This window comes from Pseudopipra pipra, chromosome 11 (genome assembly GCF_036250125.1).
Source record: "Pseudopipra pipra isolate bDixPip1 chromosome 11, bDixPip1.hap1, whole genome shotgun sequence".
Lineage (NCBI taxonomy): Eukaryota > Metazoa > Chordata > Aves > Passeriformes > Pipridae > Pseudopipra > Pseudopipra pipra.
Genome location: NC_087559.1, coordinates 7984912 through 8005745, shown reverse-complemented (window position 1 = coordinate 8005745; position 20834 = coordinate 7984912). Strand labels below are relative to the sequence as shown.

General features: G+C 39.3%; 1 protein-coding gene across 1 annotated transcript in view; it reads left to right on the top strand.

Annotated features, from left to right (window-relative positions):
* Window positions 1-20834, top strand: part of PTPRG (protein tyrosine phosphatase receptor type G) — a 399811-nt gene that overhangs the window by 253845 nt on the left and 125132 nt on the right. The window contains exon 5 of the mRNA XM_064667329.1: window positions 7357-7452. Coding sequence (XP_064523399.1) covers window positions 7357-7452 — 96 coding nt within the window. The remainder of the gene's footprint in view (window positions 1-7356; window positions 7453-20834) is intronic.

Below are 20834 nucleotides of genomic sequence, written 5' to 3'. Positions count from 1 at the left end.
ATCCCTTGGACATGTGGTTCACATCCCTTTTACAAGCTAACTGAGCACCCTATTGTACACTTACCACCCACGTTTCCAGAAAAAGAGCCTCCTAAATTTGTGTGTCTAACAAGATGCTGTGATGTATCTGGATACACAGGTATAATTACCACAGGATGGAGATATTTTAAACATTCTTAGAAGATGAGAAGGAAAGGTTCAAAAAAGCCTCCTGCTCATTATGCTTCCGTTCTTGTTTACATCTTGGTATTAAAGTGTTAGTGTTATAATTTCCTGTGTTTGGAAGGAGGTCAAATGTGAAACAACACTTGTAACACGGAGGAGGATCAGAAAGAAGAGGCACTGCATTGGGAGGTAATAACCACAGCTCCATAATTCAGGGGTCTTGTGTGTTGTGAAAGAGAAGACTTACTGCAGATTTTTTGTTGGTTTTGAATGATTTATAACATTTTACTTGTGGCGGAGTGTTGCAATCTATGTTGTCATGGAAATTCTATTGAATTTGTGGTTCCATTTATCCAAAACGATTTTCCAGACTTCATTTCATGGTGAATCATATGGCTGTTACTTGGAGTACAAAGCAATTGCAAGAAAGTTTCATGTTAAGGAAAGCATAAACACTGACACCGTTATTTTCATATTACAGAAATACAAATGAATGCAACATGCAGCTTTTTAGCATCAAATCTGCCTTCACTGTGTAATGACTCACTGAGTACACATGAGATGAATTTTCTTGTTTGGGATGGGAGCAGGCCTAAGGGGTATTTATTTCTGGCAGTAGAAATCAGGGAAGTTTCTGGCTTGTCAGTGCCCTTTTCTCTTAACATTCAGGACTTAACACTCAAGATACTGAGTGATATGGGCACAATCCAACAATGTACTGAAGCCCAGGGCGATGCTGTGAGCACCATGTTTCCTTGCTGTTCCTACTGAGCTGTCACTGGACCACTCACAGGTTTAAATCCTGTTCAGACTTAGGGGCAGAACGTGCCACAACTTTCAGGTTGAATATGACTATGAAATTGCTTAGTCTCAATTTATACCATAGATACACCTACTGTGTTGTTTGCAGACAACAAAGCAAGAATTAAAGCTTACTATTAAAAAAGATGAAAGGGAAATTTACCATACTTCTAAGGGATCATCTAAATTGAGTTAAGTTCTGGTATTTCACTTGCATGATCTTTGCTCTTCCTGTTGTTTCAGCTCCTTTCATTTTTTTCAGCCTAGCATTGTATTCATTATCAAGTTGCGATTACATTAGGGCAAAGTCCCTGTCTGACTCTTTGTTTTGCAATTTTACCCAGCACACTTTTAGGCACTGTAAAATACTAAGTTATGACATTCAGAATACATCTCTGTACCTACCTAACTATAGTTAAAAATTCACTGATGAATAATAGACTAGGCAGGAAAAACATGCCATTATCTGCTCCTGTTCAACTTTATCTTTTCAAAAGAATGCAATAGACTCTGTGTTATTACATCAGGCTCTAGTAGGAGAACTGGAAAACATCACGATTCGCTCTTCCCTCCGCCTTTTCTAAGCAGATTTTGAATATGTTATAAATGATAAGTTTCATGGGTTTTTTAAAGAGAATATAATGAGAAGTCAAACATCAGATTTTATTGCCCCAGTGTACATCTCACACTCCAGTAAACACACAGACTGCAGGACAGTTATTCTGAATTTTTAGTGCTGCAGTGAAGATTACATTATGTCTGTAGAAAATTTTTATTCCAGCCAAATGGATCACATCATCCAGTTCACTGGAAATCTATGCACATATTTAAAGCAGAAGTAAGTTACATACGAGCTTTCAATTAAGAAAAATCATGTATGATTCATAATCTTAGCACAGAATTTATTGTTGTGTGAGAGGATTTAAATCCAGTTGTAAAAGCGACTGAGAATAATTTATTCTCACAATGTAAGCAGCAAAGGCACTGATTAAGAATTAGTATATTCAGTGCTTAACTCCATCATTTAAAGCAAACATTTCAAAATTTTTGGTTCACCACTCTGCAGGGATTTGCAGTCTACCTGCAATGCCTGGATGTTCTGCTCTTCTGAAAATACTCTCAGTCTCTAAAGCAGTACATAATAAACCACGTCGCTGTTGCCTCTGCGTCTTGCTGCCTGATTCATCAAAAAATTGGCTGGCCTATAAAACCTTTTATTTTTTTATGCTTTTTTACCATGCTTCAAATTGCATGGTAGTCCTTGGATTGCTGGAAGGAAACGAGCGGAAAGCTAATTCCGATGATCTTTTCCCTTGCACCAGAATTCCTGATACTATTGAATATTCTGTACTCCACATCTGTGACAGCACAATGAGCCTTTGTTCATTTTTTAATCTAAAGAGAAATCTGCTGTAGGAGGTTGCACAGGGTGATAGCAGCCCAATTTAAAAGTCTCAATTATTTATTTTTAAAACACTTGGCATCTGTCTATGGAAAATGTACTTGCTTGGTTTCCAGTCTCTTAGAATGGCTTTGAACTCACTCACATCTTCTGGGATCTATCAAACGCTCATTGTGGCTTTTCTCTCATAAGTGCTGAATGAGTTTGGCCATGATAGTCTGTATTGGATGTAAACTTTGTGTCTTTGTAGTGGGGTAATGAGAGCAAAGAGATGTCATGCATGGGAATGGTGATTTCTGTCTGGATGTGTGTCGTGCCAAGCAGAGGAGGAGCAACTGAGCAGAGAGATGGAGCCTTTTATTTGTGAGTTGGTGGCGGGGGGAAGCCATTCACTGGAAGCAGGCTCAGGTTTTGCAAGCCAGTGACATTTCATAATGAGGGTTTAGTCATTCAGAGGTAATTGTACTTAATAAAATCAGAACTGGTCTCTGGTGGGCAGTATTTCTCAGTAATACACACGCACATTTTGGACAGCCTGTCCTTACAACATCAGCATGGTGGCAGCCTGGTTCGGCATTAAAATCTAAGCACAGAGCAGGGCCCAACATTTTGCCAAGTCTGGGGAACACCAGATTTCTGTAGAGGTTGGAAGAACACAGTTGAAGAAAGGTGTTTCTGCAGAGAATAGATTGTCCTGGGGAGGAGGGGGTTGCCTGCCCCCAGGTCATAGTGGAGGGTAGGAGTTTAGAGGCAAAGACTCTCCAGGCTGGAGAATTACCCTCGTGTATGTGATGTACTCACTTGTGTGTTGTGAGCTGGGAAATAGGCCTGGAGTGCTTGGAAACTGTAATGGTTGGGCACTGGATTTTCCTGGACAGCAGACACTAGAAAACATGACGTGTTTTCTTAGGGTGACTGGCAATTATCTCCTGGGTTATGGCTTTCTCTCTAATCCTCTGTTTTAAGGCACTTGTAACAGTCTGAAGATTTGGCCCTCAGTAAGGTTTTTTCCAAGGCTTAATCTGTGCTGTACAGCAAATCTCTCTCAAGTTTGAAAACAATTCTTTTATAGTGTGAAGAGTGTCAAAGCATTAAGTTTTTCCATTAAAAGCAAAGTCTTGCTCTCTCCCTGCCTTGGTAAAGCTCTGTAGCTACAGTAGTTGATAGCATTTTAGGATGGAGAGTCTTCCTGCAAGAAAAGTGCCTTTGTGTCACTAGGGACAGTTTGTCTCAGCTTAGTTTTATCAAAATACTGAAAATTTCTAGTTGCTTGGACACTACATGGTTTTTATAATAGATCTTTACAAGGTACATGCTAGCACACTGCTGTGTTCCACATCCGAGATTAAGGAAGCCCATGTAAGCCTTTCCCAGCCTTGTTGGTTATAGTGTGAAAGTCTTATAAATCTAATACATTGTGCCACAGAGGACAGGATGCTCATGCCCTCTGGGACCTGTGCCACAGGGAAGGCTGTTTGGAGCACTGTCAGCATGGATGTGTGGAACAGAGTATTCTGACTGCAGACAGGTAGTGTCACATTATAGAAACTATGAAGGGTGTTTCAGGCTTTCCCATTACTGTGGGATTCTCACAGCCTCTAAATTTTTTGATTTTTTTAATTTTGGGAAATAGAAGCTATTGTGAAATCACATGCAAAAACGTACAGAAATTATGGTTTGTGGTGCTGAAATCAGGCAGGGCCACAATTCAGGCTGGATGTGCAAGCCTGGATGATGCTCCATTCTGCATTTTGCAAATAGCAAATCATAATAGGATCCAAATTTTCTTTAGCTTAAAAGCCTCTTTGTTGCATTCTGTGCTACGGCTTTGTATGTCCCAGGCAGAGACAGTAGAAGTCATTTATATGCAAAGTGCACCATATATTGTATATACTAATTATATAATAAGGAGTAATAATGAAAATTTTCTAGCATGTTTAGGCCACTTAACTATGCAGTGAAATTAATTTTACAGTTAACTGTCTTATTCCCGCTTTGTACATAAAGAACGTTATCCCACCCATAGAAAATATTAAATTAACTATCTGCTGATAAATGTATTCAATATTATGTATATTATGTATAAAGGAACAAAAATACATTTGATACATTTGCATTTTATTGTAAATTGGGGAAAACAGATGAGACTGTATTATGGAAGAGGACAATATGTGATCACATAATTAGAAAATTGTCATAATACTAATGCTCAGCAGTGTCCAGGTGTGGTTTAATGAGCAGCCTGAACTGTGAGGCTTTGAGAGTGAAACTTTACTGTCTTTTTTACATTTGCTTTGCAGTGTATGCCTGTGTAAATTATATAATAGCAATTCCTCAGAGACTCTACTCCTAAAATGTTCCTTCTAGCTGTATGAACACATAAGGAAGCTACTGTATGACAGATGATGATAATTTTTCATACAAGACAGTTCTCCTTGACGTGATGGATGCAGAGAGAGGAACCACACTCTCTGGAAAAACACCAGGGAGCAGTGGTAAAATGTTCCAATGTGTATGGTAATCAAGGCAGAGTGTGGTTCTTGATTAGTCTGTGAGATTGCACTGCTGAGACGAGGGATCTGAATAAAGCACTATTTTTTACCAAAGCCCTTTGCACTGCTATCCAAAAGTGTATTGTAAAAATTAATTTCCTTAAAATGCCGTGAGCAAAATTGATCCAAAATGATTTTGGCATATGCCGAACTCACTCAGTGATGCATTTCTTCATAAACTCCTGTGAGGACTATATAGTGAAGTGTTTTATGTAAGGTATACATAATTTTAGACTTTATTTTAAACAGGAGTAAAATGTAATTTATGTTTTCTCAGCTTTGATCTGTGCTGGCTAAACTGAAGTTTAAGCAACTCTACCTGAAACAAATTGTTTCTAATTTCTGCATCAATTAATGGCTGTACCTTGATCTGCATTTGTTCAAAGCATGAGTTGTCAGAATCTAGAGGTACCACCAACTTTGTGAGATATCACCAGCACCTCTGTGTGTGCTGTGAGAACTCTGGAAATAAGAAGGCCAAAACAGGGGAAGAAAATTGCTTTCAAATTTTATGAAGCTAGTGTGAGTGCAGATTTTTTCTTTTTTTTTTTTTCTTTTTTTTTCTGTGGGCCATTTGGAGTGTGCTCTTACTTCATCCTCCTGCTGAAAAAAGTACCTCTACCTCTGAAGGCTCTGATCTTCATCTTGGCTTTCTCCCTGTATGATGATGTTTTATTATCTGTATGATACTGGCAAAGCACCTATCCATTACAGGCAATATATCCTGTCAGAAGCCTGGGAATCAGTAAATGTGAGTAGGAATATATCTGAGCAAGATAAAAGGGTATACTCTCATCTGGCATATACACAATATGGGAAAAATACTTGCATTTGTGGATACAGGAGGATTTGTCATACAGCTCTATCTTGCAAAAACCCAAACTAGTGTTTGAGTCCAGCAGAGTATTTTCCTGCAGAAGGACTTGCAGGAGGGAATGATGGTCAGACTGGCAGTGTGTTGGGATGCACGGACAGTCTCAGCTAGACCTTCTTCTCCCTTAAACTGTGGGCTGTGTGGGTGTCTCCTATCACCTAGTGATGCTGTGAAAAGGTTGGGTAACAGGGGATGGGCAGCAGAGAAGCAGGAGTGAGTGCACAGGGCTCAGGCAAGGGGCCAGTGACAGAGAATCCTGGTGGGTCCATTCCCATTTCATAGCCAGAAACAGATTTATTTTTTTTTACTTGCATCAGTGCGCACAAGGGAGCCTACACATCAGCCAGCCAGCACTGGTTTGGATCGTGAAATCCATGCGGGAGGTTCCCTGCATAGCCCCAGGAGTAACTGCTGCAAAGTCCAGTTCTTGTGCTTGGCTGTCACCACCAGGCACGTGGTTTTCATTTGTATTGTGTAGGGCACACATATAACAAACATTACCAATACTGAATTTGTCCTGTGACTGTACACACCTGCACAGTGTAATGTTGAGAAGGGAGCATTGCTTTTTTTGGATGTAAGCCATATCCTTTGGAGCAAGTCATGACTGATACAGATGGACTTAGCACTAGGGGTTTCTCTGGGAATGGAGGGGTTGAACAGCTACTGGAGAAGCAGCAGTGTTTGGATGGCTGGCAGAAGTGGGAGCTCAGCTACTGTGGGAAGTGGAACAAGAACCATGCAAGAAATTAAGAGCAGGACCACCCATGGGCCTCTGTAGGTTGCCCTTATTCATGGCAAGTGTATGTATAGGAGTGGGATTGTTCACCAGCAAGAGTGTATGGAGGAAACTGTTTCTTGTTTCTCTATTTGTGTAACTCCAGCATTTTCTAGTTTGGAGTAATCATTGTTCTCACCCTCTTTTACTTGGGGTTTGTCTAATTATTAATATTTATTATTCATCTGAAAATGACATCAAAATATCTGGGTTTGTCTCGTACTTCTTGCAGAGTACTAACGCTTTGGAAATAAAAGTCATGAAATTTAACTGAAGACAGGGAAAAGTCTGACCCTAACTGGTAGACCTGAATATTAGAGGCTCATAAAAATGCATTGCTACGGAGACAGACTTTTATCTTACAAATTGCTTTAGGAGTAAAGGAATAACTCTAAACGTTGAAATCCTTTTCAAAATTCTCTATGGTTTCTGAGATAAATATGTTTTGCACATTTAACAGAGCAGGAGATGAGCCTGCAATGGGCAAAGAAACGAAGAGATGCTGGCAGAAAGCACAAAGTTTACCATCTAAACAGACTGACCATTCTGTTTATCCTTGGGTTTGGTATTAAAATGCATTGCATTGACTCTGTTCCCTGCTTACTGTCCCAGTAGAGCAGTCATGCTATTAATCAAGATGCTGGTTAAACAGCATTGTTCAGCAGAATTCCTTTATCTCAGGTTCATAACACTGGCTTTACATACAATGTGTGTGCATTACCTCATTTGAAAACTGTATGAATCAACACTAATGTGATTTTGTTGTTGATTTTAATTTTTACAGATGCAGATTTACTTCTACAATCCCGATGACTTTGACAGTTTTGGAACAGCAGTTCTAGAAAACAGGGTAGTAGGAGCCATGGCTGTGTTTTTTCAAGTAAGTTTAAACAAAGGCTATATCCATAAACCAAAGTGTTCACCGAGTACTATTTAATTCATTGAATTGTTTCAAGCTTAATGGATGCATCTGTTTTCTTGTTCCCACCTGTCTAAGTGAAAGATATTTCATACTGTCTATGTGTGATTTAAAATGTAAATAAGTATATTTAAAAACATAATGAAAAATTTTGCATGAATTGTTCTGATTTTATAGCTGCTCTACAGATGCAGATTGGAGAACACATTTATCACGGAACTTCCTTCACTGCTGAAGCACATTGCTGCAGTTCCTGGAATACTAACAAACCAACACCAACTGGTTCTGTTTAGGGAAAACTTAAAATTCAAACATAGCTGGAGAGAAAATTAATCAATAAGTTTCATCAATCTTATCTGTAGCAGCTTCTTCTAAATTGTCATAGTAACAAGTTCTTGAACAGACCAGGTTTCCAAATGAGTGAATTTATGCATCCACTTTTTTAAAATGCATCCTGAGAGTGGGGCTGCTGGGGGAGCTCATTTATGGTTCAAAACGCTCCAGAACTGTGGTGTGGGGCAGGGACTGCTGCTTGCCATGGCTGGTGTGTGAGCCATGTGACAGTGCTGTTCAGCAGGGTGAGCTTTTTGTCACGTTGCATCAGAAACAGGGTTTTTACCTTTCTGACTCGAGGGTGAATTGAATGGAGAGAGGTGGAGCTACTCCATACCACCAGGCTGTCACAGGCAGAGAAATGGCTAATGAAGATTTGAAATATCTTAAGGTCTTGCTTTTCAAAAGAGAGAAAAGGAGAGAGGGAAGAGCAAGAGAAAATGCTGATTCTCTGTGAGGTTTCACACTAGTTTTTACTGAGGAAGAAAGTGATCTTGCTGTTATCTTTGTGAAGCCAGATAAAAAGGAATATGCAAGTACCCATATGTAAATACCTCCCTTTTTCTTATGATGTTAGAGTGACAAGCCTGACTCTGCTGCTCAAATTAAGTAAGGTTGTCTTTTTCCATGTCACTGATTTTGATCAAATGCTTTGATAAGGAGAAAAGGACAGATCCTTGTATTGCATAAATTGCTGTAACTCTGCTGACATCAGGCTAGTGGAAGGAGGCATGTTAAATTCATCACTGTTAGATTCTGAGCACTCCTGTGGCATTTCATGTTAGGGCAAAGTTGGTGGAGATGCGATAATTTGCAGTGGCATGGCATGATGATTCCCCAGACTTCTTAATCTTGATGTGATATGGGAAGCTTTGGACAAATTGAATTTGGCCATACGAGACAGAAGTTTAGAAACAGAACAGCCAAAGGCTGGTTTGTACCACAGTGAAGAGCTGTGGGTTATGTGTGTGTGCTGTGTCGGGAGCCTGCATTGTGCCATGGTGTGCAACACGTGTTGTGGCATCATCTGTCTGGAATTTAATTGCTAAATTACCCTGATGTGCTTCACATCGGCCGTGTGAAGCACTGCCCCATGTCACACCATTGCCTGGTCTGTATGTGACATTTATTCCCTAAATCCTGGTTTTAGAGGATCTTAAAATTGTCGTGGGACTGTGTTTTGTATTCCCCACCTGCAAAGCCAGGTGCTGCACGTACTGCAAGTCCCACTTTGCACAATTCCAAGGGAGCCATTAACTCACTAAAAATAACTTAAAATAATCTGTAATGCTGTTTAAAAAAAATCTTTGATTATAGGAGACCTCAGGCTCTTCAAGACCACAACTGAGTGTTGTGGTCCCTTCAGGGAAGCAGAAATCTATACTTCTCATCATTTCCAGCCCTGCAGGCCGCAGGACATGAGGCTGTAAAGTCTGGATGATGGTGCAGCTGGGCTCCTCTGCTCCAGGAGCCATGAAATCTGAAACCATTACTGATAAACAATCTCTGATCTTTTCCAGAGAGTGGGGCTAAGGTAATTCTTTGGCAAAGTGACCCAGGGACAACCTGTTTTGCAGCAGAAAGGAAATGGGTTTCTTCTTTTGGTATTTTTTGGTTTTGTTTTTTTTTTTTTTTTGCCTTTGGGTTGAAATGAGAAATCAAGGCTGTGCAGTTAAACTTGTGAGTGTATCAGGTTTTCCTTCTGAGTAGCTTTCCTCCAAGACAGAGAACAGTCAAGGAAGATTTGTAGAGCCCAGAGTCCCCAGTCTGGAAGGGCATGTGCTGAATTCTGGCCTGTGTAAGTTAACTCTAAGGACATCAAGATGACAACTACTGTTCTGGTCATCATGAGGGTTTTCCAGAGTTTGAGCCTGAGTTGTACGTAGGGTTATCAATGGGTGATGATAATCCTTTGCAGATCTGTACTTTTTTTGACTAAGGTGCTGTTTTAGCTCCCTCAGCTGTGTATTGTGTGCTGGAGCTGGTGATCCACAACTTGGAAAAACCTTTTTATTCAGAAATACTTGGTGTTCCCTGAGCCTTGCTCCCCAGGGCTCCACGTGGATAAGCATACCATGGCTAGTATTCCATGGAGCTAATTTAAAGCTGTCTTTTAAAATTAATTCTTAGTGACTTTTGAATGAAATGTCCCTAAGATGTCCATGGTCACATTTTGATTGGCAGTTTAGATTACTCAAGTACTAATTTTATAGCTTTCAGTTTTCCAGAGCTGTAGTCCCATCTCAAACTCATTTACCTAGAACTTAGTTGTAAAAAAATTGTAGCAAGAGAGGTCATACTGTTTTTTACAAATGCATTAGAAAACTGAATCATGCCTGCTTTCCTATGTAAATATTTTAACATCAATTATTGGATAGATTTGCCATTAAGTCAAGACTTGGATTTTTGCTAATGCAGTAATGCTGTGTTGGAATGAATGTGTACTGCACCAACTGAGTTTATAGTCTGGCAGGTGTTTTTTGTTTGACTGATGTTCACAAATGTTCCTTTGAAAATCAGATTCTCTGGTGAGTGAACATTATACTGAACTATATAATTATTGGTGAAACATTAAATAATTAAGAACCCTCTTTCTTCCTTTTTAAATAATTTAACTTGGACCATATAAAAATTTTCCTTACTGAATTCATTATTTCAGGGGCAATTTCCAGGTAAAGTACATTGGTTCTGAACTGGTATAACTGAAGCACTTGGAACTTTTTTGTAAATGCAAACTAAATCTGTGCTTTTCTCACTGCTTTCATTGTAAGCTGTATTGATAAATTCTGTTTCTGTTTGTGTGCTGCAGGGCAGTTGACCTGATTAAAAAAAAAATTAGTAGTTGAACTTAGGAAACAATTCTTGCAAATACAAACTGCTATAACTGCTCATCTCTGTATCTCATTGTGGATAGACTCTGAGAGGGTCTCACACAAAATAGCACTGTGGGGACTCTAGCAGTATTCTCAATTTGCAAATGAGATGAGCTGGCCTGAAATCTCTAACTGGGCTCTGAAAGTGGGTTTTTCTTTGTTGTTAAAGAGAACTCACTTGTTATTTTAACAAAAATCAAACTCCTCTGGAGACAAGTGAGAGAATGCCTGTGATTTCTCCTTGCCTTCTGACAGGTTTTTCAGGAGAACACATTGTGGCCATTCCTTTCCATACTGGGGTTATGTGGTGTCTCTCAAAGTGAAGCTAGTGCTAGTGGGAGATATTTAACTAGTCATGCCCATGACCCCCTGCCAACAGCATCTTTGTGGTTTGCAGTAAAGGCTTCTGAGTCTGCAGAAATGGTCCCACCACAGTGACAGACCTGGCTAAGGGGCTCATTGCTTTGGGGGCATCTTAAATGTGCCAGTGGCTGCACACTGGGACCCACCATCTGCTGGTCCCAGCCCAGGCGGGCACCTCAGGCTTTATTTAAATGATCCTAACTTGAATAGTTAGTGCACACACTCGGTTTCAGCCCACGTAACATTCAGCTTGTGGTTAATGATGTTCTGGCTCCGGGCCTTGGTTAATTGTCAGGCTGAGCTGGTTTTGAAGCAAGCCAGGAGTGGAAGGCAAGGCCCAGATCTCTCATGGTTCCTGAGTCATCCATCCATCTATATACATGTAATACATATTTATAAGTCACATTTAAAATGAGTAGTTACTTGGATTAAATGCATTCAGACATATTGCATGGCTCTGTTTTAACCATCTAACAATATAATTCATTGCACACTTCACTACTTGCTTTATTAAAGCCAAACTTAAATGTGTTCAAAACAAACATATTGCTTTTGCATTTGAAATATTCATCTTTTAGTCCTGCAGTAGATTCATTATGACAGAGAATACTTCATTCCTTGATTACTGCTGTGAAAAGACACAATACTGATTCCCTAAGCACTCATCAAATATTCGATAGCTCAGAAATTCAGGAGGAGGTGATGGAATTCTTTTTCCTACAGGGAGGGCATATAAATCTATTTTATATTTGCAAAGAAAACCATCAGTGATTAGTTACTGTGTCTCAGGTACTCAAACAAATCATCTCTAAAGAAGTTAAAGTAAAAATGAATTTTAAAATAACTTTTAGCAATGCTTTCATCATTAAAATTAGCTCCATAATGATGAGTGATGTTGATACCTCGATCACTCAAGAGCTTTAGCAGTGCAGAGCTAGATTTTTAAAGGTAATTAGGTACTTGGCAGCAAATGTGCAACTAGCAGTATTTTCAAAAGTATATGGGGTAAAAATCAAGGGGTTTACAGGTCTTTTGCTGGGTTGCCATTCTTAATTTTCTTTTCCAATGCTGACACTTTTGTAAGGTTGTGGGGAAAATACTGTATAGCCCTTCTAACTTTTAGATCTATGTGTGTGTTATTTGTATGTAAATATCTTTATATTTAGTTCTAACTCGTGTACGCAGAGATTTGTTCTTCAGTAAAATGAGTAATTGTGACCTTGGTTTTTGTGAGATTTTTTGATAGTAGTTCTTGGTGTGCTTCTTCAAGGAGATCAGTAACTTTTCCCGGGGACCTAAATGAGCTGATCACAGAATAAATTGGTGGAACACCATCAAAGCTGTTGAATATTTGGCACAAATATGCTTTTTTTAACGTATATTTCTCAAACAACAGAATTCAGCTTTTAACTTCTCTTAGAAGCCTTTTTCTTCCCTCTTCTTCCCTTTCATTAACTGTTTCATGTGTCTGCCATCATAACCAAATAAATTCAGTGAATAAGTGCTTTAAATACAGTAGGTGTTGAGAAAACCATGTCAGTCAGGAGACGAGGATCCCATGTCCCCATCTCAATTCCTGGAAATTCCCTAATTCCACCTCTCCCTCACTATAGTGCTTTTTGAAAGTCTGAGCAAAAGTAGCTTGATTTTGACAATGGGAATGGAGAAAGAGGTGTGCACTTCTCTTGGAACATTATACCCACCTACATGAAGCATAATCGGTGCTCCAGTGTTTAGGTAATATCTTAGAGGTGATTTGCAGTACTTAAAATAACATGTGGCATCATTAACATGCAGGGCATCATCTAGAGTCACTGAGAGACTTTTCATTTATTTTAATAGACTTCAGATAGATGTAAAGACCTTAAAATTAAATTACAGTATTAATTCTTTCAGTGGTTACATTAGAACCCATGGTGTTTTATTAATAGTTGCTTATGAATAATAAAACTGTTATTATTGATTAGCAGTGTTATTTATGTATTAGTACAGCTATATTTTTATTATCTTCATAACATGAAAATGTGTACAGGCTAAAGCTGCTTATTCAATCCTATATACTATTAACTCTCCATGTAAGTGAAGACAAGCAAAACAGTTTGAAATGTGTCCTTCCTCACCAAGTCCAGTTTCTCAGCATTTTGAAATGTTTGAGTTTGTTTAAAACCATTGGTTGTTACTATTAAAAGCAGTACGAGAGCCTTTAAGTGGTTGAAGAACAGTGTAGAGGAATAAAGCACAGAGGTACAAAGTAGCTACCCTGACATATAAAGACACAGTCAGAGTAGGTAGATATGGCCAGTACAGCGCTGAGAGTACATTTTTCTGAGACTCACCTTGTACAATACCTGTAATGCTGCAGAGTAACATATGAACCATCTCTGGAGCAGAAAATGGTTCTCCTAATTTTCCAGTGAATAAGTGGATATAAATTTTTCTAAAGTGATTTTACATTTTGGAGAACTTAAATACAAAATTTTGAGAGTTTCTAAAATTAGATTTTAATTGAGTTCAGTACGTGAATGGCATGGAACAGCCTCCAGAGGTGATTTGTTTAGCCAAAACGTGCAAGTTTAGGTGCCTAACAACAAGCATTCATGCTGAGCAAAATACTTGCACTGAAACCATTTTGATTGGAGGTGGGTTTGTGTAGAAGATAAAAATTGATGGAAGCTGTCTGTTTCTAAAAAATATATTCTACCCTTTCCATTAAAGAAAACAAAAATATTTTTTTAACTAAGCCCAAAAATCTGATTTTTATTCAACTTATGTTGAAAGTTTCTTTGGGAAATAGGAATATTTTTGAATATTTTATGTAAAATAAGAAAGGAAGGGGAGAACAGATGGGGAATAGCTCTGTGAGTAAAATATATATCTGTATATCTCCAGTTTCAATTTTGGTGCTTATTGAGTTTCAAGTGCTTAACAGTGAGACTTTAACTTTATTCTAACCCCTACCATTGCCCAAATTGGTCATGTTTAATAGTAAAATTGCTGTTTACAGCAGAGATTCTTTGAAAAAACTAAGGTTTCTTGTAATAAGGTGCTTCATCCTTTATTTTAGTACATAAATGAGAGGGCCGATTTTCAGGAGCACTTAACAAACAATCCCTGATGAAATCTTGAGTTTACTAGAGAAGCTTCAAAAGGTTTTTAGCTGTGGAGGGTGATGCAGTTGTGAGATGAGCAGAGCTGCATCCCTTTCTTGAAGATCATCACTTGTGTCAGAGCAGAGAAGCAGGTAAGGAAGGGCCAGACTGCAGGGGTGAGCCCTGGGACCTCACTGAGCAGAACCCATGAGCAATTTGGAGAGCACAGGGGAGGTGTCAGGGCTGTGAGCCCGGTGATGTTCATCACTCAGTGCCGCTGGGCTCAAGAAATGAGGGCTTTGCTAGTGAGCTGAATTGCACTGAAGAAACACTGCCCCTTTCACTGTGTGGTTTTTTTACCAAATAATCTTCAGTTCTCCAAACTTTCTGTCCATTGACAGCAGCACTGATACACACTTTTGCTGCTGGGGTCACTGTGGAGAGCCTGGGCTCCTGGTAATGCCTCATGTCAAATCCCATGCAAACACAAGCCAAGTTTCTGTTGATGTGCAGGGTGCTGTGGGTTCAGGCCCCCATTCACACGGCTGCACGCTTGTCGTGGCTTATCATGAGAAGGAACACGTGGCTAAATCTGTGAGTGCTAAGAGCAGAATTGTTCACACAGCAGCCTGAACATCCTGAGCAAGCGTGCTTGGAGGAACGAGGTACGAATGTGTGAGCGAAAGGTGGGCTGGATTTGGAGGCACAGGCTGACAGGGCGGCTGAAACAGATCGTTCTTGGAAGCAAACACATCGTTCCGCTTCTGCTTGCCTGTGTTCTGCCAAGAGGCATTTGCAGTCTCTGGATCATGATGGCTGCAACCTGCTGTGTTGAAACTTTTCTATCCACAGGCTGACTGTGCAGTGTAGAAGGATAATCTACCTTATGTGCACTTATCTTCTTCAGTGCCCAAGGAATCGTCTTCCTTTCCCTTCTTCTCTTCAGCTCTATGAACTCATTCCTGGTATTTTCCAATAAAGCAGAAAGCCTGATGTTGTCAGATGACCTCTAAAATGCAGTACTTTCAATTAAAGCCTTTTTGTTAGATTGAGTTTTAAAGGATATGAGCTGTACAGACAGTGGTGCCATGCAGTTCTTTTTACAGTGCAGAGCAAAATACCAGAATGCACAGAGAGTCTTTGGCTTTTATTTTGTTTTTAATGTCAGACATAACTACAGAAATGAACTTCCAAAGTGTCTGAAAAAAATCTAATTGAAGGTAAAAATTAGAATTAGATTTTTTTTTTCCCAAATGCACTGTAAATGCTTTTTTAACTGCGCAGTCTGAGACCACAACTCAACTTGTGCCATCGCCTCTCTGGTTTGGATGCAGCAGGAGGGAGGGCGGCTAACAATAGGGGTGGGTTGACAAGTGACTTCTGCTTTTTGTGATAAATCACAGTCCTTTGCTCAGATTTCTTTAGTGGAAACATCATAATTGTTGATGCTGGGAAGGAACTGCAAACTTTCTTGCTGTCGAGAGGACTTGGACTTCAAAGTTGTGCAATGCTACAAATTTGAAAAACACTCTCTGTATATTTTATGGGGTCTCTCCTCAATGTCTTGAGCTATCTGTTGTAACCATTAATGAGAGCTGGTTGTGTGCATTTCATGGGGAATAGATCTCTGTGCTCTTCTAGTTTAATGTGCATTTGAATGTCAGGATCACTATCTTTCAGTTTACAGCATTGTAAATGTTTTTGACCTGCAGTTTTTTTGCTTTCTCAATGATTCTTAATTGATTAATGTATTGCAATTAATCCCAAGTGGGATACCATTATTAACTTGCTTCATTAAATTGCATACCAGTTTGTTAGCATTAATTCTTGTAATTGTCCCCTTACATTTCAGTGTTTTTATTTTAATAACTTGCCCTAGAAGCTTGATCAGCACACATTCATGTATTTTGCCTCTCTTTCCTTTCTCTCACCCTTGATATTCAAAAGTGGAGTCAGTTTAGGAATATTTATAGTGTCTAATGTCAGCATCTTGAACACAGTAATTTACTTCTCTCTGATTTAAAAATACCCTGCCTTAAAAAAGAAAACAAAAACAACCCCCCCCCACTTTTGTAGCCATACCATGAGATTTTTTTAAATTTATAGAAAAATGTCATGTAGAGTTTTCATTACCAAACTCCTGAAAATGACACTTAGATGTCTAATATGTAAAAATTACAGTTGTCAGTCTGTAATGTCACCCCTTCTGTGGTTCAGGAAGATTGATACTCAGGAAATCTACTGATTGTAACCATTAGACTAGAAAACCAGTTCATTCCCTAACTACAGTAGTACTTCTTTCATTTTGCTTTCTGTTGTGCATTGTTGATGCATGACTTGGTGACTTGGTCAAGCATCACATTGCAGACCTAGAGCTGAGTGCTGTGACAGCAGGGAAAAAGTGGAGGGACCCCCAGATTTCAGGCAGGCTTCATTCCTCACCTGTTGTCTGCTCTAGGGAACGGACAAGAACCCCTTGTGGAGTCTCTCTTGTGTCTCTGAGCATTGAGAAGCCCATCAAATGTGGCTTCCTTGCTGCAAGTAACTTTTCTCTGTGATAGCAAAGATTGCTTTGTCCCCATCCTTCTTACATGCTCCAAATATGGTGCATTTTGACTTGAGCTTTTTATTTAGGAAAAAGAGAGGAAGAGAGAAGTTGTAAATAAAGCACCTATTTCTTGCTGTCCAAGTCTTCAGAGAGTTTTCTAGAATTGATCTTAGTTACAGAATCAAAGGAGATGTAAAGCTGTGCATTCATCTTCTTTCCTTTCTCCCAGACAAAGCAGCTGCCTCTGGTGAGTCTCTGTTTTCTCCCAGTTGTTAAACATCCAGCCTGGATTCCATGAAGGTAGTTTTTTATGTCTGTCCACCCACCTATTTTTAAAATTTAATTTGATTTCTTTTTTCTTAAAAACAAAACAAAACAAAACAAAAAAAAAACTGGCTCTGTAGTCATCCAGTACTCATACCCATTTATCTTTCAGAGGCTTAATCAAATATATTACATGTGGCTTACATTCATGGGACATAGATGGAAAAATCTAGCATTTCAAATAGGAAACTCCAGTTCTCCAGTTCACGTGTTGCCCTGTTCTTCAGGATTTTGCTCAGAATTCATGTACCCCTTAGAAAAATTACACCTGTTTTCACCCTCTGTATCTTCAATGAAACTGCACAGTCTTCATATGTCTCTGGTTACCAGTTAGTGTTATGGCACAGTTTGAGTGAAGGTGAGCACAGGATCTATTCATAAATGATTGCCTAGTTTCACTTTGTGCCATAAAAAAAAGATTGGTTGTAAAGTCTGAATATATAAAATAGATGGGTAAAATTGGGGCTTCCTTTCCCTTTAGATCTTCTGGCTCAGATGAAAAAGTTATTCTTGTTAGATATAAGCTGTTCTGCCTGAAGAATTATTACTGTAGTTCTCAGATATAACAGTGCCAGGTTTCTCCTGGTATTGGCAATAATAAACAATACAAGCTTCAGACAGAATTTCCTGGGTAGCATACCAAATGTTCTAGAAAACCTTCTCAGACAGTAGCTAATACATTTTTAATACAAATAAAACATAATTCTTTAGTCTTGTTTCAGTTTGATCCCTAAGGTAGAAAAAGTATACCGACTATGCATAATTGATGTGTTTGTTTGAAGTGTTTACCCGGATACTCCATTCACAAAGTCTCTTTCTGTTAATAGGCTGCTGTGAGATGTAAGAATCACTTACAGCTCAAATTGTACAAATAAATGGAACGTGTCATTTTTGTACAATCAGTGAGGTGGTTATGTAGTCATCCTAATTGTGTCTTTGTCTGCACTGCCCACACCATCCATCCTTAGTCAAGTCACAGAACAGATCCAGCTGAAATGTCAGTGTTTTTTCCAGATTGGATGTGATGAGAAAGCATGAAAGCATGCAAGGGAGGGAAGAGAAGTGGTTGGGAACAGGGGGTACTGCCCACCCCTTCCAGGGGTGTCATCAGCATGGATTGGTGTCAGGTTGGCATGTCCATATAGGCACCACCCCAGTTATTACCAGTGATATATGTGTGGTTTCTTGTATAATTCCTAAACATTACCCATGATGCAGAGCAGGTGTGCAGGAAAATTTCCCTCAGTAATTTAATTATAATCTATCCTAAATTACTGTAAATCCAGTGTTACAGGTTACTGCCATCAGATTGAGTTGTTGCTGGTTTTTGTCGTCTGTAGTTTCTGTGCTTCAGGACAGTTGTGGCAGAGATTATTATTGAGGGTTTTCTGAGCTTGTGGTTTTCTTTCCAGAGGTCAAAGAAAGGCAATGAAAGTAAATCAGAGTCTAGTCTGGTCCCTTCTTGACGTCTTTGTACAGAGGCAGACATTTGTATGTATGGCTGATGGTTTAGCTGATAATGCTGATGGCACATCGCCCCCCAAAATAATTCTGCAGCCGAGATGGCGGCTTGCCCAGAGCAATCTTTATATCTGATGTTTTACCTCCTGTGAGTCTAAATCAGAAATCTTCGAGTTTGTGGTGTGGAAATGAGGGTGTGTAAACCTGGGAACACTTTTACAGCATAACTTTATAGTAGCTTTCAGATGTATCTTTCTCATCTGGGATTCACTGAGGAGCACACTAATTTGACTGAGGTGATGAGTCCGAAATGAGCTCAATGGTCCTGGTTTGAGTAATATTAAACCTCCCTTTGCTTTAAGTTCAGCTGTGCTTGTATCAGAGTTCCCAGAACAAAACCAGCATAGAAGCTGGAATGTGCTTTTTACACTCTCCTGGAGATAGACGAGAGTCAAGAATGCCAATCACCATTTTATCCTATGCTGAAAATCAGAATATGTGTTAAATAAAGATCGCTTAAATCTGTTCAGCACCTCTGAACAGTGAGTTTTGATGGAGCAGGATTTTTCCTATGAGCTTATGGTGTTTGCAACTGTTTCACAGCTCTGAGAAGCCAAGGAAAAGCTGCCTGGCTGACACCATCAGAACAAGTGTTTAGCTGCTGATTGTAACAGTACCATTTCTGTGCATCAAAAATGCATTGTAATGTGGTCATTATCAAGAGCAAAGAGACTTTCTGAAAGAGGGTATTGGTTTTGCAACATCTCTACTGTATCAAATGAAGCCTAACTGGAGATTTTGCAAACTCGTCTTTATAAGTAAAGTAAAATGATATGCCACATTAGAAAGTAGCTCAGTTATTAGAAAGCTCAGTCTTGCTCCTGATAAAATGGATTTTTTCACCATAAAATTCATCTTTACTTGCTGCAAGAATATTGCTAAAAGAGATTAACTTTGGATCTCAGCATATTTTATAGTGTGTCTCATGTTATTTTAAGGTTGTAAATATATTAGCTGATCTATAAGCTTCACTTAAGTTACTGCTTTCTGGGTTTTTGAAGAAATAGGATCATGTTATGCAGGAATCAGGATGATTGAATTAAATCACCCCTTTTGATATTTATTTTCCCTTGGGATCATGCTTACCAGATCAATATTTAAAAACAGCTATATGGGTAAGCGTTGATTAGAAAGCAAAGCTCCATAACCCTAACAGCTAAGCTAGCAATTTTTTTTGATGCATTTTATCCGTGGTTTGTATGGCATTATCCACATGCCTGTGTATTAGAAGCAGTCAACATAAAATTATTTTCTTACTCCTTCCTCCCCCCTGCCTACCTTGCCACCTGGCAAACCTTTTTTATCATATCTAGATCCTATAAAAATATCTAACATAATTTGAAATGCTCTTGTGTGAAACATGATTAGACTGCATCAATCACTTTTCAAAGTTTTTTTTTTTCCCTGCATTTTGTATTCTAAACTGCTAAAATCACACTTTTTTATATCCTGCTGCATTTCATGGAAGGCATGAGCAGACAGATAGTTCCCCATCTTGGGTGAACCAGTCTTATTAAGTACTCTCCCAAAGTGCATACTGGTCAAATTAAGCTTTAGGTTAACACTTTGAAATGCTCTCCTCTTGCCAACTCATTACCAGTTATATGGCTAAGCAAACTGTTGCCTTCTGCTATTCCAGATATCTACAGAGATTTATTACATTTCAGCTAATAAGCTTACCTTCCCTAATAGCATGCACCCCACCCCGCCTTATGGCTTGACTTGTCTCTGCTCATAACTTGGGCAAAGAATTAAAGGCCAAAAGTAAAGCTGGCTTTTGAACCTGTCTGGGTAGAGCTGTTTGGGAGTCACTGTGTTGTGGATGGGAACATCCATCATTTTGGAGTCTGAACTCACCCATTACCTAGACCAGCTCTGCACTACCCCTCAAGTTGATACCAATACCTCTCTGTGGACAGATAGTGGTGGTAGATGAGGGTGATGCCTGGGCAGGTGGCACTACCTTGGTGTGCTGCAGAGCCATCTGGGCACTAGAGAAGCTTTGGTCTGTTCATGCAGTACAGCTGGCTGCTACCACACCTGTCTAATGGAGTTGTTGAAAGATTGTATAAATTGGTGCTGAGCTGTGGAGATTATCTCTGTCAGCTGTTCTTGTGTCAGAAGCAATTTTTTTTAATGCTGCATTTGTGTCCTGAGTGCCCAGCCTATGCCTGCCTTTGAGGAAGTGCCCTCTTTCTTCCTTCATTACTGCTTGCATTGCATCTGAGCCATATAATTAGTGTCTTGCCCCTAAAGGGAGGAGATTTTTTTATTCCTTCCTTGGGCAGTGGT